At 53.6% G+C, this 12,714-nt stretch overlaps 1 protein-coding gene across 5 annotated transcripts in view; it reads left to right on the top strand.

The window, feature by feature from the left end:
• Positions 1-9,032: 9,032 nt before the first annotated feature.
• The window catches only part of SPAG6 (sperm associated antigen 6), a 52,658-nt gene continuing 48,976 nt past the window's right edge, over positions 9,033-12,714 (top strand). For 4 of the 5 annotated variants that reach the window (XM_032101406.1, XM_032101381.1, XM_032101389.1 and 1 more), the window contains exons 1-2: positions 9,033-9,142; positions 9,243-9,338. In XM_032101406.1, the coding sequence (XP_031957297.1) occupies positions 9,118-9,142; positions 9,243-9,338 (121 nt within the window). In that variant the 5' untranslated portion in view covers positions 9,033-9,117. The remainder of the gene's footprint in view (positions 9,143-9,242; positions 9,339-12,714) is intronic. The other variant, XM_032101398.1, reaches the window with a different exon arrangement.

Below are 12,714 nucleotides of genomic sequence, written 5' to 3'. Positions count from 1 at the left end.
TTGCTGCTGGTCCTGCGCAGATGGCACTGCGATGCGTATATACTGCTAAGCACAACTGGGAGGACGATCAAAGATAGCATCTTGGTGCTCTACTTGTGAAGCTGCTATGTCAGCCTTCCCGGTTTCACAATATTTTCCTTTGCATATACATACTGACAGGTTTTCCTTTCGCAAGTACCTAAATTCTCTCCCTGATAGGAAAGAAATCTCCGCTCGGTACATGTAAGGGGAATCTTTTCATTATCCAACGTTGCGTTTATACAGATGGAGGGATAAAGGCGAAGTCTGCTGCATTTTCCTGAGCTTGTTCAACGAGCAATCTGGTCAAGGGTAGAGGCAAGGGTAGTCTGTGCCCGCTGGAAAAGGATGTTTTTCTACCTTCGTCCGACCAAATTTTCCGCCCTGGTTCAGCTGCCTGCAGCTTCAAGCAGCGCTTTTGTGTCCGGCACGACTTGGGATCCAGCCCCGGGGAAAGCAACAGAGGGAGCATGAAAAGCTCCATACGCATCTGGAGAAGACGGGCAGAAACAGGGAGAAGGAATGCAGAAACATGTCGGGAGAGAAAGGGGAGCATGACGAGCTTGGTGAGTCGAGATGGTTGTTCCCCAGCACTGACCATTTCTCTCAACAACCTGCGCCCATGACTTCCAGAAAACAGATGCCGGCGGACGGGTACTGCCGGCATATTTCCGACACAGGCAGCGTCCCGTGGGGAGGAGAGGGGAGCGGCGGGCGGCATCGCCGAGGTGCCGGGGACCCGTGCAGCACCGGGGGAGCTCTACGAAATGCCGCGCGAAGACGACGCTCCCCGATTTTTGAATGATGGGGGCACAGAAACCCGACGACGGAGGCAGCGGCAGCGGCGGGCGCCCGGCCGGAGGGAGGAGGCGATGCCTTTGGTTCTCTCGCCACGGCCGCCGGGACGCCGCCGTCACCTCCGCTGCCGCACCGCTGCCCCAGGAGTCGCTCGTTTCGCTGGGGATTTTCAAAGGGCAGCCAAAGCAAGTCTTCCCATGGCCGGTACCCGGGCGAATTCTTTTTCCTTCCGCCTCCGCCAACCCTGCGCTTTTCTTCTTCGCCGCGGCCCCGAACCGCCGGTTCCTTTGCCCCGGCGGCAGAATGCTCCTGCCTTCCAAACATCACTTCTGGACTGCTCATCTCTCACCACGCAGGAACTCCTGCAGTTCCGATCTTTGCCACCAAACCGGCTGACGAGGATCGGGTTGTCTCGGCGTGCCGGGCTCCGATTTCTGGCCCCGGCGCGGGGCGGTCGGCGGCGGCCCCCGCCGCAGGTACCGCAGCGGGAGGAGAGTTACGGCGGCCCCGCCGAGCACCTCGCGCCCTCCCAATTTTAAAACGGTGAAATTCTGAGACAATGTTTACTCAGATAAGTGTTTCCTGTTTCCGTTGTTAATTTTTAACGTTCTTGCTCCTACTCTGGGTACTTGAAACGGATTTCCTTTATTTTACTATAAACAGTTTCTTTTTCATCTTTTCTGCCCGTCTCCTGCCTGGAGGACGCCTGGAGAAGAACCTGCCCTCACGTCCCAAGGGCTGCGGACCTCCGCTTTCCGCAGCTCAATGTCGTTGCCCCGTTCCGAGAACTCCGACCCACGGTTGATTTGTGTTTTATTAACTCAAGGATGGCAAGGATTCTGGCAGCGAGGATTTTTTTCCAACTCCGGCTCCCTCACTCCCTTTCCCTGCGACCAACAGAGGATTCCCGCCAGACAACAGAAAAACTTGTAAAGCCCGGTGTGGACCAGGCAATTCTCGGTCTCGCCGTCTTTGGGGACGTGATATTTGTATTTGTTTAACAGTGATGATGTGGGTTAAAGAAAAAAAAATCATCAATGTCAGTAACGGGTAGAGCACGAAGGACACGTAACACCACAGCAAAAAAGGTTTTCCTGCCGGGGTTGGGCAGGGAGAGGGACTTCCATCCCCGCTCGCTGCTGCGAAGCCGCGGCCGCGACGGGCAAGACAGCGGCAGTCACGGAAAGGCCGTGAGCAGCGGTGCTGGCGGCGGGCGCTGCCCCAGGGGTGCGAGGAGCCCGCGGGCCTCCCCGCCGCCCGCCCCGGGAGCCCAGCCGGGAGGTGCGGTTCTGCTGCGTTTCTCTCCGCGTTGCCTCCGCCGGCGGGAACGCGGCTGCTCGGGCCGGCGTGGAAACGTGGCGCCCGGTGCCGCCGGTGCCGCGGGCGCGGCCGGGCCCCCGCCGGCTGCCCCTCCACGGGCGGGCCGCCCCGCTCCGCGCCCCCCGCGCCCGGGCAGAGGCCATCTTGCGCCTGCGCACCTCTCGCGCCCGCGGAACTTCCCCCGCGCCGCCAGATTCGAACCGGGCTGCGCGGAGCGGGACCCGCGGGGGGACCCGCCGGCCGCTCCGCGCCGCGCCCGCCGCGCACGGGGCCCGCCAGCGCCGCCTCCTCCGCCTCCGCCGGCGGCCGCGGCGGGTGCGCCGTCTCGTCTTTGGCACCTCTCGGGCCGTGCCGGGTCCGGCCGGGGGGCGGCGGGCACGCCGGGCAGGCAGCACCCCCGGCTGCAGCAGCCGCCCTCCGCCGAGGCGTGGTGGTGCCGCCGCAGGCTCCGCACCGTCCTGCGTCCCCTCTGCCTTCCCACGCCTCCTGGCTTTTAGGGTGCTCCAGCCAGCCCGGACATTTGGGGATATGCGCCCCGGGACGGGATCATTCCGGGTTTTGCAGCTGCGGGGCGCCGCGGTCCCGTATCCTCGTCCCTCCTGCCGCAGACACACGGCCTCCCGCTGAGGCCTTCCCGGGGGTACGGTGGGGCCCCGGGGCGCGCCCACCTCCCCGAGGGATAGGAGGGGGTCGCGGTAGCCATTTGGCGTATCTATTTTCATGGCCCGCAGCTGAATATCGCACGTCGCCTAGAGAGACAAAGGGATGTATGTTCCTGTCGCTGGGCACAGGCAGATGCCTTCCCCGTTCCCCACGCAGATGCTCTCAACGGTGTGGAGGGGGGTACATTTTCCGGGAAGCGGCCGGGTGAGAGCTCCGCAGTGGCAGGGAGGCACTTTCCAATAGCAGAGGCAGCCAGCAACCCTTCCCCCTCGGCGCGCCCGCCGCCGGGCTCCGCGCCCCCGCTGTCTCTCGGCCGCCGCATCCCCGGTGGAGGAGGCCGAGGCCGGGAGGAGCCGTCCCGCATCCTGGGGCCTCCGCTGAGCGCAGAGCTTCCAGGCACTGCTGCCAGAGGCGACATTTCTTACTCCTCCTTCTCCATGTGCTGGGGATGCTCCAGAGTTGCCTTCTCAACGAGGCACTTTTTGATCTCTGAGACAACATCGTGCAGCTGATGGAGGCCTCCGAGGTGGACTGCATCTACAAAAAAAAACCCCAAAACCAAACCAAACCAAACAAACCAAACCAAAAAAATTCCCCCCAAACCCAAACACAAAAATCAGAACCCCACACTCCACCAAAGAACCACCAAAAAACTCTGCATACACAATCCCAAAACTTTGAAGGGGAAATGAGGAAAAAAAAGGTCCAACAAAACAAACAACAAAGTGAAAACCAGAAGAAAGCCCAAACAACTAAAATCAAGATACCCAGAAAGCTGTGTTAATAGGGTGCTGAAAGGAAGGTGTTGGCATGGCCAAGGTGCAGGGATGCTGAGTGAGTGATGCCCCTGCGAGGCAGCTCTCACTGCGCGGGGCGCGGAGCCTGCGCACACCCTCCGTAGGTTCCCGACGCCGGCAGCGCGCGAGCCGAGCTGGGGTGCGCGGTGCGCGGAGCCGCAGCTCCGCCCGGCCAACGGGTGCTCCGATGCAGCCGGTCGGGATGTATCCCATCCGAAAGGATGGCACTTCGATTTCTAGGTTGGGTAGGCTGGCTACGAAGGGCGAAGAGCTGCGGCTGGAGCCTCGGGGGACACCGCGCTGCTGCTCCCAGGGCTGGGGCTGTGCTGCCGGGCAAGCAGGGAGAGCCCCCGGGCACGGAGGAGCTGGCAGCAGGGGAGGACCGGCGGAGGCGAGACAAGAGCTCGGCGCCGGGAAGGATGCCTACAAGCCATGAGCTGCCATTTTGTCTCTTTTAAGAGGGTTGGCTTTCCCCTCTCCTGGAGCGGAGTGCGCGGCGGTGGCAGCATCTCCCCTTGCCCTGCCCCTCCTCGGCCGTCCTGCAGGGAGGCAGCTCGGGGCGGCACGGGAGGTCCCCTCGGGAAAGCGCCCATCAACCCTAGCCTTCCCAGCCCCGGCGCTCTCCCTGCCACCTCCGCCCTAGGTGCTCGGGGTTTGCAAGCTGTTCAGCTGATTTGTTGCTAATAGCAACCACACGACAGCGATTTGCAGCCTTTGCTGCTGCCAGCGCCTCTCGTTACACCTTCTTCTGCAAACCGGGATACTGTCGTCTGGCTGCTGCCTGTTCCCACCCCTCTAACCGCAGCAGCCAGGGACAATAATGGTGTCAGAGGACGGGACGGCCGCGGGGCGAGCTGCGGGCTCCGCTGGGCACCGCGCAGATTTGGTCCTTCCACACCAAGAGCTAAATACTGGCTTTCAGCCGCAGCCGCGCAGGCTCCGCGCATTTCGCATTGTGCGGTAGCATTGTTGAGAGCTGCAATCCGACCGGCGCGGGGCGGGGGGGGTGGGGGGGTGGGGGAAGAAGCGCTGGTGGGTTTACATATGTAGATGCGGGCAGCGTTCAGCGCCAAGCCAACACACACCCTCCCCCGGAGCATCAGACACAAAGGAAGACCTCGTTCCTTTCAAGTCCCCAGAATAAATTAAGCTCTGGCTTTCAGTTTTGGAACGTCCCAAAAATATTTTTTTTTTTAATGGTACTGCACAAGCCCTGACAGTTCCGCAGGAAACCAGAGGTGTAACCATATGCACGTGGTAAAAAGGGCTCAGCCCTACCAGCTAATATTTCCCGGTCCCATCCTGCAAGTCAACCTGACATGTTTTGCCCTTTTCCGACTTACTTTTCCCTTAAAATTTTTATTCAGCCTTTCCTAGTATAATGGTGATGCACCAATCTCCATTAGCCAAATCTGTACCGTTTACACATTTACAGTTACAAATATCTGTTCAAATGCCAGCGTCGTCCTCCTGGGTGAAGAAAAAGGAGAAGTCCTCTTTCTAGTGCGTCTGAAGTGCCTCAACGATTCTGTCTGCGCCCCACAGAAATAATTTACTCTATGGGAAGGTCTTACAAACTAAACTCGCCACCAAAAATCTGGAGAGGGGACCCCAGAATGGCATGAGTCCCTGCAGCTCCGAGCCAAAGCTTAGGGAGAAAAAAGAGAGAACTCTCCATTCCCACCGTCTCTCTGACAGAGTTTTTGCTAAAATCAGGTAATGGCACAGCCCAACTTAAATTTGAGAAATAAACTATTCAAGGATTCAAATTAATTTTAGTAGAGGCTATACGTGAAGCTGGAGATTCTTCACTCAGTGTACTCTTCGAGAGAACACTTCAGTTACCTACATCCCATTCACTCCCACTAACCTTTCCACGTTCAAACTCCTGGCTTTCAAAAGCCCAGGACTTCCAACTCCGATCCGTGGGAGAGTTTGCGCGTTGCTCTTCCCACCAAATGAGCTGAGTCGTGCAAATACAGGATTAAAAGTCCTAATTTCCGTAACCCTATGAATATCTCCTCAACGCCTTGAACAATTTGCCAGGCGTGTGGCAGGAGAAGCAGACCCTCCAGAGGCAGATGGGGAGACCCAGCGCCCCGCCGACGGGTCCCGGCTGACCCGCAGCCCCAGCGGGCTGTCCCGGGGCGCGGGGGGGTGGTGTCTCCCGAAGCCGGTGGGGAAGCCGCCGCACCGAGGCGCGGGAAGATCTCACCTTTTAATGGGCGTCGTGCAGTTTTAAGCCGTAGTGGAACATCCACGGCTTGACCAGCCGAGGCACAGCGGGGCATGAGCCGTCGAGGGGCAGAGAGCCCGGCCCTGGACGGGGCATCCAGTGCCCTTCCAGCCGCGGGGTCCTGCGGGGGTGACCCGGCAGCTCCCGGAGCTGAGTCACCTGTTGCCTCGCGCCCGCGGGGACGAGACCGAAAACCCACACCCTCGGCGACCCTCACCCTGCAAAAAACTCCAGGGGCAACTTCGCCCTTCCCCATCTTGGGGAAAATGATGCTTCCCCGCCCCGTTCCGGGAGTATTTCCGAGTGAATCAAAGTCTGAGATTAAAGAACACCCACCAGAAAGCGAAGGCACATTATTCATTTGGATAACTGTTGCCTATTCCCCTGGTCTCCGGTTTATTTTTTAAGCTGACGTGTGCGGTAACGCAGTCATTACTAACACTACCCATTTAAGGATACAGGTTTCCTACTAATGAGCACCCCAGCAGCAGGCAATGAAGTCTCACAACTACGTCATTTCCATAAATGATTTTCCGTCTTCAGTACTTTTGCGAGAACCGGTGACATTTCCGTAGACCGCATTTGCATGGTGTTTATTCCTCTTTATTATTATTAACCATGTGAACAGACTTAGTATCAAGCAACGAAGTGTAACAGCAAGTCTTGGTGGTACTCAGGGTGCGTTTGGTTGTTCCTTATGCAAACATTAGACTTAATTAGACAGATAAATCAATTTATCTGTAATCGACACATCTGCTTTTTTTTTTTTTTAACATAACAAAAAAACCTCTGGAGGTAATTAATCACCATTTGTTTATTTTTTATTTAACTTAGGAACAGAAATAAGTATAAAGAAATGTGTTTAACAGCTGTTCCCTTCTCAAGTACACATGGTGATAATTTCCCAAAATATTTTCTGTGGCAAACGACCTTCTCACCAATCTGATTTTATTTGTCTCCTTTATTTGTAAAGAATAGCACATCGCCTGTTTAATTTGTTTGCTTAAAGAGATTTTTTTTTTTTTTACACTAAATACTCCCGGAAACACATAGCTCATTTTAGACCATGATATTGTGTATATTAGCACCTCTCTTTTCAGCTGAGCAAACTCAGATGGTTTTTTAAAAAATCTCTTACACTTTTCTAAACTTTTAAAAGGCAGCTGAAGCAACTTCAGCGTTCCAACTTTAAGGTATGAGACAAAACTTTATATTACCTATCAGATGACATGTTTATATAGTGTCAGTCGTCTGATTTTGTACATTTAGAGCTTTGCAGGGCAAATTACCAGCCTATGAAATCCTAAAGCCACTATGCAATACTGTGTGACTACAGAAAGCGACATTCTTTATTAATATTAACTCTGATTTTCTGTTGTGGATCACAATTTCACTTGGAGCAGCCTGATCGATAGCAGAGCTAACTATTACCTTCGTTCACAAGTATCCCGCGTCTTGGGAATCGCCCTCAAAAGACACTGGGGTAGATGTAGAGTCTGTTTCTCTTCAAACCCCGATAACACTGATGCAATTTTCCAGTCCCACCGTTTGCATTAGTTGCTATACAGCCCTCCAAGGTTGTGTTTACTCGTAGATGCAACCATGTCTTTGCCGACCGGTTACAAAGAGAATTATTCGCAATTAGTCCTTATGGCCGGACATCAAGATGGGAAAAAGCGGAAGGCAGTGCACATCTTATCTACCAGAATGATACGCTGTTGGAAAAAAAAAAAAAATTATACCACCCGTTCCCCCCACTATTGTGCACAGGAATAACTTGTGTCTGTGCCAGGCAGAACCAGAGGACTGCTGCCGGACCATCCTTCCCCGCCATGCCCCTTCCCGCGCCGCTCCCCCTGCACGGAGAGGGCGGATGCTGCTCCCGGCCACCTGCGGCCGAGCGGGGCGGGAAGCTGCCGCTGCGCGGGTCTTCTGCGCGGATGGGTGCGCTCGGGCAGATCATTAACTGCGCTGTGTATCGTCTGAGAAAAGCCTTTCCTTCCAGCGGGACACGGCGCTTCTTCTGCCGCACTTCTCCCATGGCTCCCGGCGGAGGCGGTGGCTGTAGCCCACGGGCTCGACCCTGCACGTCGACGCTGCCCACACTGCCCCGCCGCGTTCCGCGGCCGTGGGTGGAGGAGGGCTCCGCGGCCCTGCGCGGGACAAGTTTATTCCCCATGCGGCGCAAAAACCCCCTGCGTGGGTCGTCGCGGCGGCGTAAGGCAAGAGCGGAGATCCCCGAGGAGGAATTGCGTCGGTGGTGAGAAAGGAAAGAAAAAACTGAAATCAAAGGACCCCACTTCCCGAAGAATAAAGGCGCGGCGGGGGGAGATCAGCTCCTAGCTGCTTTTATTTTTCTTTTTTAATTTTTATTTTCCCTCCGCACCCAAGGAGCGGAGGGAAGCGGGAGCCAGGCAGGTGGACCCCAGAGGACCTGCCAGGAGATGCGCTGGATTTCACCAGAGCGGCGACGCTCTCCCTGTCTGCCCGCTGGGCTCTTGGCAAGTTGCGCAGCAGCGGAGCGGGACAAGGGACGCGCCCCCGGCGGAGCAGCGCGTCCCACCGATGCGCACCGGCGGGGCGGGCCCGGCGCCGCTCCCAAATGTCAGCGGGGGCGGGCAGGCCCCGGCCCGGCCGTCTGATAATCCGCCGCCAGCCTCCGCTGCGCGGGACTCGGCGACGCGCCGCGGCTGTGGCCCGGCCACGTCCCTGCAATGAGCCCGGCACAGCTCCGCGGGCGCTGCGCGTTCCCTGCCCGTCCCCATCCATTCCCCAGCGCTCCCGAGAGTAGCAGCTGCCTGCCGGTGAGAGGTGAGTGCGTACACCCGCTGTACGCGTTTTCATGTTACGTAATGTTGATACACCCCCTAAGGTGCCGAGTGTGTGTTACAGACGTGACACAGCGGCGATCCCCTCTCCGCGGAGCTGCTGGTCCGCACGCCCCCGCCAACCTCTGTAGTGCCGATACCCACACCTGTACCAGCAGGGAACATGTGACACACGTGTGCGACCTGCCGCCAGCCGGGCACAGCCCGCCGGGCTGCCGCTCATCCCATCTCATCCCATCCCAGCTGAGCTCGTCCCGTCCCGTCCCGTCCCCACGGGAAAGGCCCGAGAGCGGCGCGCGGAGCCCCGCGGGGCGGAGCGGGACTGGGCGCGGCGGGCGGGCGCGCTGACGTCACGAGTGAGGCTCCGCCCTCCGCCTCTCGGCTTCCGCCCGGTTGCCTGGGAGACGCGTCCACAGCGCGGAAATCCCCGCGGGCGCGGAGCCCGCCCGGCGCCGCCATGAGCCAGCGGCAGGTCCTGCAAGGTAGGCTGGGCCGGGGGCCGGGGCTGGGGGAGCGGGGGTGGCGCGGCGCTCGCCCGCCGACCCGCTCGCTGACTCGGCGCCCCGGCGCTCCCACCCGCAGTGTTCGAGCAGTACCAGCGCGCCCGGGCGCAGTTCGCGCAGGCGGTGGCCGACCTCGCCGCCCGCCCGCAGAGCATCGACACTCTCCAAAGTGCAGGTACGCGGGAGCCGGCGGGGCCGGGCCGTGCGCGGCCGCGGGGTTTTGCGCGCCGCGGGGACGGGGACAACGCGGAGCCGCCGCGGCCTTTCCTTGGTCTGCTTTTTTTTTATCTCCCTCCTCCCCCGTTGGCCGCTCAGTTTCCGGAGTTTTTTTTCTTCCAGTAGGATTTGGCCCCCGCCCTACTTGTCGAGTCCCCCTGGATGCAGTGGGAAAGTAAATTGCGCTGGTCAGTTGCGGGCGGGTGCCCCGCCTGCCTGTGCGGGGGTGGATGTCTCTGGCTGTGACCTCAAGTTTATTTCAAGGAAAATTTCTCAGTATAACCTTTTTTAAAATTTATTTCCTCGTGCTTCCGATATAGCTTTATATAAAGTACAGAAATTGGAATTCGTGGTGAAGCCAGCACTGAGTTGCCAAGGAAATCCTACTTTTAGAATAAACTATTTTTATACTGGCTTCACAAGTTGTTCCTAAATTCTTCGATGCTTTCTGCCGGCAGATTGGCTCAGTTTAGGAGGGATTTGCTTTTGTTATATTGCTGTCATGGGATGTCGTGGGCCAAATTGAACGTTTTTAGAAAGAGGAGCTGTGGGAGCAGTTCTACCAGCTGTTGTGCTGCTGGCATCTGGCAGACCCACTCCGCTTGGCCAAAGTTCCTGAGCTTAAAGGAGGAAAAAGAAGTGCTTGATAATTGATCACCTGAATGACAGTTTGAAAATATGCTATAGATCAGTGGTTGGTTTGCCATGTGGTATTCATGAATTGATTATGTTTCGGTGTGTTTAAATTTTGTTTTTAATACTTGTTTCCCAGATCTAGTAAAGCTGTAAGTCTTTTCTCAAATACAATGGCATCTAACAAGCAAACGAAAAAGAAAACCAATGGTGTAAATATTCACAGCTTTCTGTTATTGTATTTACAACTGTTTATTAAAATTGTTTTATTAAAAAATCTAGCACTTAAATTCTTGCTAAGGAAACATTTCCTTTCATTATGGGAGTGGCATGTTGACACCAGGCCTTTTGTATTACCTTGCTGTGGATCTTGATTTTTTTGTTTTGTTTTCCATCTTTTGGTGAGTTAATGCCACTGCTGTAGTTTATACAAGTGATCTCTGTTTGCCAAAGGGACGTCTAGGCTAAAGGAATAATTTATGCCCTATTTGTATGAAGAGGTCCCTCTGTGTCCTTTTACAGTCCTGGTTTTAGCAGCTCCCAGAGAGAGATCCCATATAGGCAGGCTTCTTGCAGCTCAGCATTTTAAAAATGCAGAAAGTTTCTATTTTAAGAATGCAATCAAAGTGCTAAGCTAACTTTAATTGCATTGTATTTCTTTTAAAAATAACTATTTTGATGTAATCTGGTTGGTAACTTTACCTCAGAACTGATTTGTTGCTTGTGCAGAACAAATAATTGGTTCAGAGGCCTGAAACTTCCTTCTGCACATAGCTGGTGTTCGTCTGAAGGTTAATTTTGCAAGGATCAGGCTCTGGGTGGTAATGTGGAAATGTGCGTTTGTGTAGGTTTTCCTGCTTGGCTGTTTCTGGTACTGAGCTGCTTTTCCATAGGCTTTAGTTTTTCAGATGCTGGACAAGAGGGGAATGTCTGCAAAGATGGCTGTTACAATTTATTTGTATGGCCAAAAATATTTTACCATCTTTCCCACCTGTGTCTTTCAAAATACTTTGTAGTTATATAATTGCAATGAGAGCTGTTTGTTTTGGCCTTTTCTGGATGTGCTAGATACAAGTTTTAAAACCTCCTCCTAAATTATATATGATTGAGTGTTTTTCTTTAAAACCTCACATCAAATAAAATGTGATTTGGTCCTTTTATTAAAACACTTACACAAATGCTTTGGGACATAGTTGTCTAGCAGATAACTGCTGTGCCTTTTATGGTCTTAATCTAGTGAGTGCTGGAGCTGTGATTTAAGAACGATGTCTGTCTATATGTGTTTCTTTGTATAAATCCATATTTAAAAGGATTTGGGGCTTGTTTCTTATTCTGGTGAATAAGAATTCTAGGCATACCTTATGGAGATCACTGTTTTAAGAAGATGAGGAAAATCTTTGCCCGCTGTCATTTTATGTTAGCTGTAGGAGTCAGGGGCACCTTGCAGGGTTCTTTTGTTGGATCTCAAAAGTTGCCAGGGTTTAGTATTTTTCTGGCAGAATCAGAAGGCAAGATTACAGTGACTTGAATCTGAACAAAATTATATCCTTAAAATGTACTGTGATGTACTCTTGTATTAATGGCCTCAGTTTATATTCCTGGAATAAGAGTGAAAGATGAGTGCTCAAGGAATAAAGTATCTGATCCCATTTTAGAAGCCCTTTTGATAAATACTTAATGTCTTATAAGGAAAATAAATACTAGTTTGAGACCTTATTCTTTGTGGAGATGTCTCTGGATACCATGCTAACAGCATGAAAGATGGAAGCATTGAAAAAGTAATTCTTTACTACCCTGTAAGCCCTGCTTCTGTGGTATTAAACCAGGTACAAGCAGTGGTATTGTTGCAAATTCAGAGACTGCAGCCTGGAGGGGAGCAAGCAGCCAGGATCAGAGGCATGAGTCCCGTATGCTGGCTTGACTGTTGAGAAACCTTAACGTACCATTACTGTGGAGACTCCTATGTATAACCTGTAAGGAAAACTGATGAGAAGCTGCAAAGAAGGTCAGAGAGGGCCAACAGGAAACCCACCTTTTCTTAGGGCATCTGTCTTCTGAAGCCTCTGTGTCTCATCAAGTTCCGGAGCTGCTTTTCCCACTGAACAGAAATCTTGAAGATGTTATAACCAGGGAACTGGAATCTAGCCCTGGACTTTGACACATTTGCATGGCACTCTTTCTTGGTCAGGAATGTCCTCGGGGGTTAGTGCCTGGGAGCTTAACAGCTTTCTGGTGGCAAGAAAGTGCAAGGAATGATCAGAGAGATTCTTTTGTTGGAACTCATTCCTGTGTGTTTTCCAAGTCTCTGCTTTGATAAAGTTGTTCCTTATGATTAAATACTACCATGAATAATTGCAGGATTTGTCCGTTGAATGTTTAATTAGTTGATACTTGGAGAAAAAGGTCTGCTCCAAAACTCCTAGACCTTTTCCATTTAGTAAATATACATGTGAAACAATGACAGACATTTTATCGAATCTTGTTTCTTGGGGGCTGCTGACTAATGGGAGAAGCTACTTTGGTAGTAACTACTTTAAATATACTTTTTAAAAATAAGTCTATTCATTTGGCAGCTACTGCCCATGAAGTTTGGTACTGAAATGCATTTTTCAGCTCACACCCCCTCATCCTCCCAAAATTTAAAATCCCAGAAACAGGCTATTTTCGGTTATAATGGCAGATGAACTTGAGCTCTCATTCTT

Source organism: Corvus moneduloides, chromosome 1, assembly GCF_009650955.1.
Source record: "Corvus moneduloides isolate bCorMon1 chromosome 1, bCorMon1.pri, whole genome shotgun sequence".
Classification (NCBI taxonomy): Eukaryota; Metazoa; Chordata; class Aves; order Passeriformes; family Corvidae; genus Corvus; species Corvus moneduloides.
The sequence above is the reverse complement of the archived record's forward strand: the minus strand, read 5'-3'. Positions and strand labels throughout refer to the sequence as shown.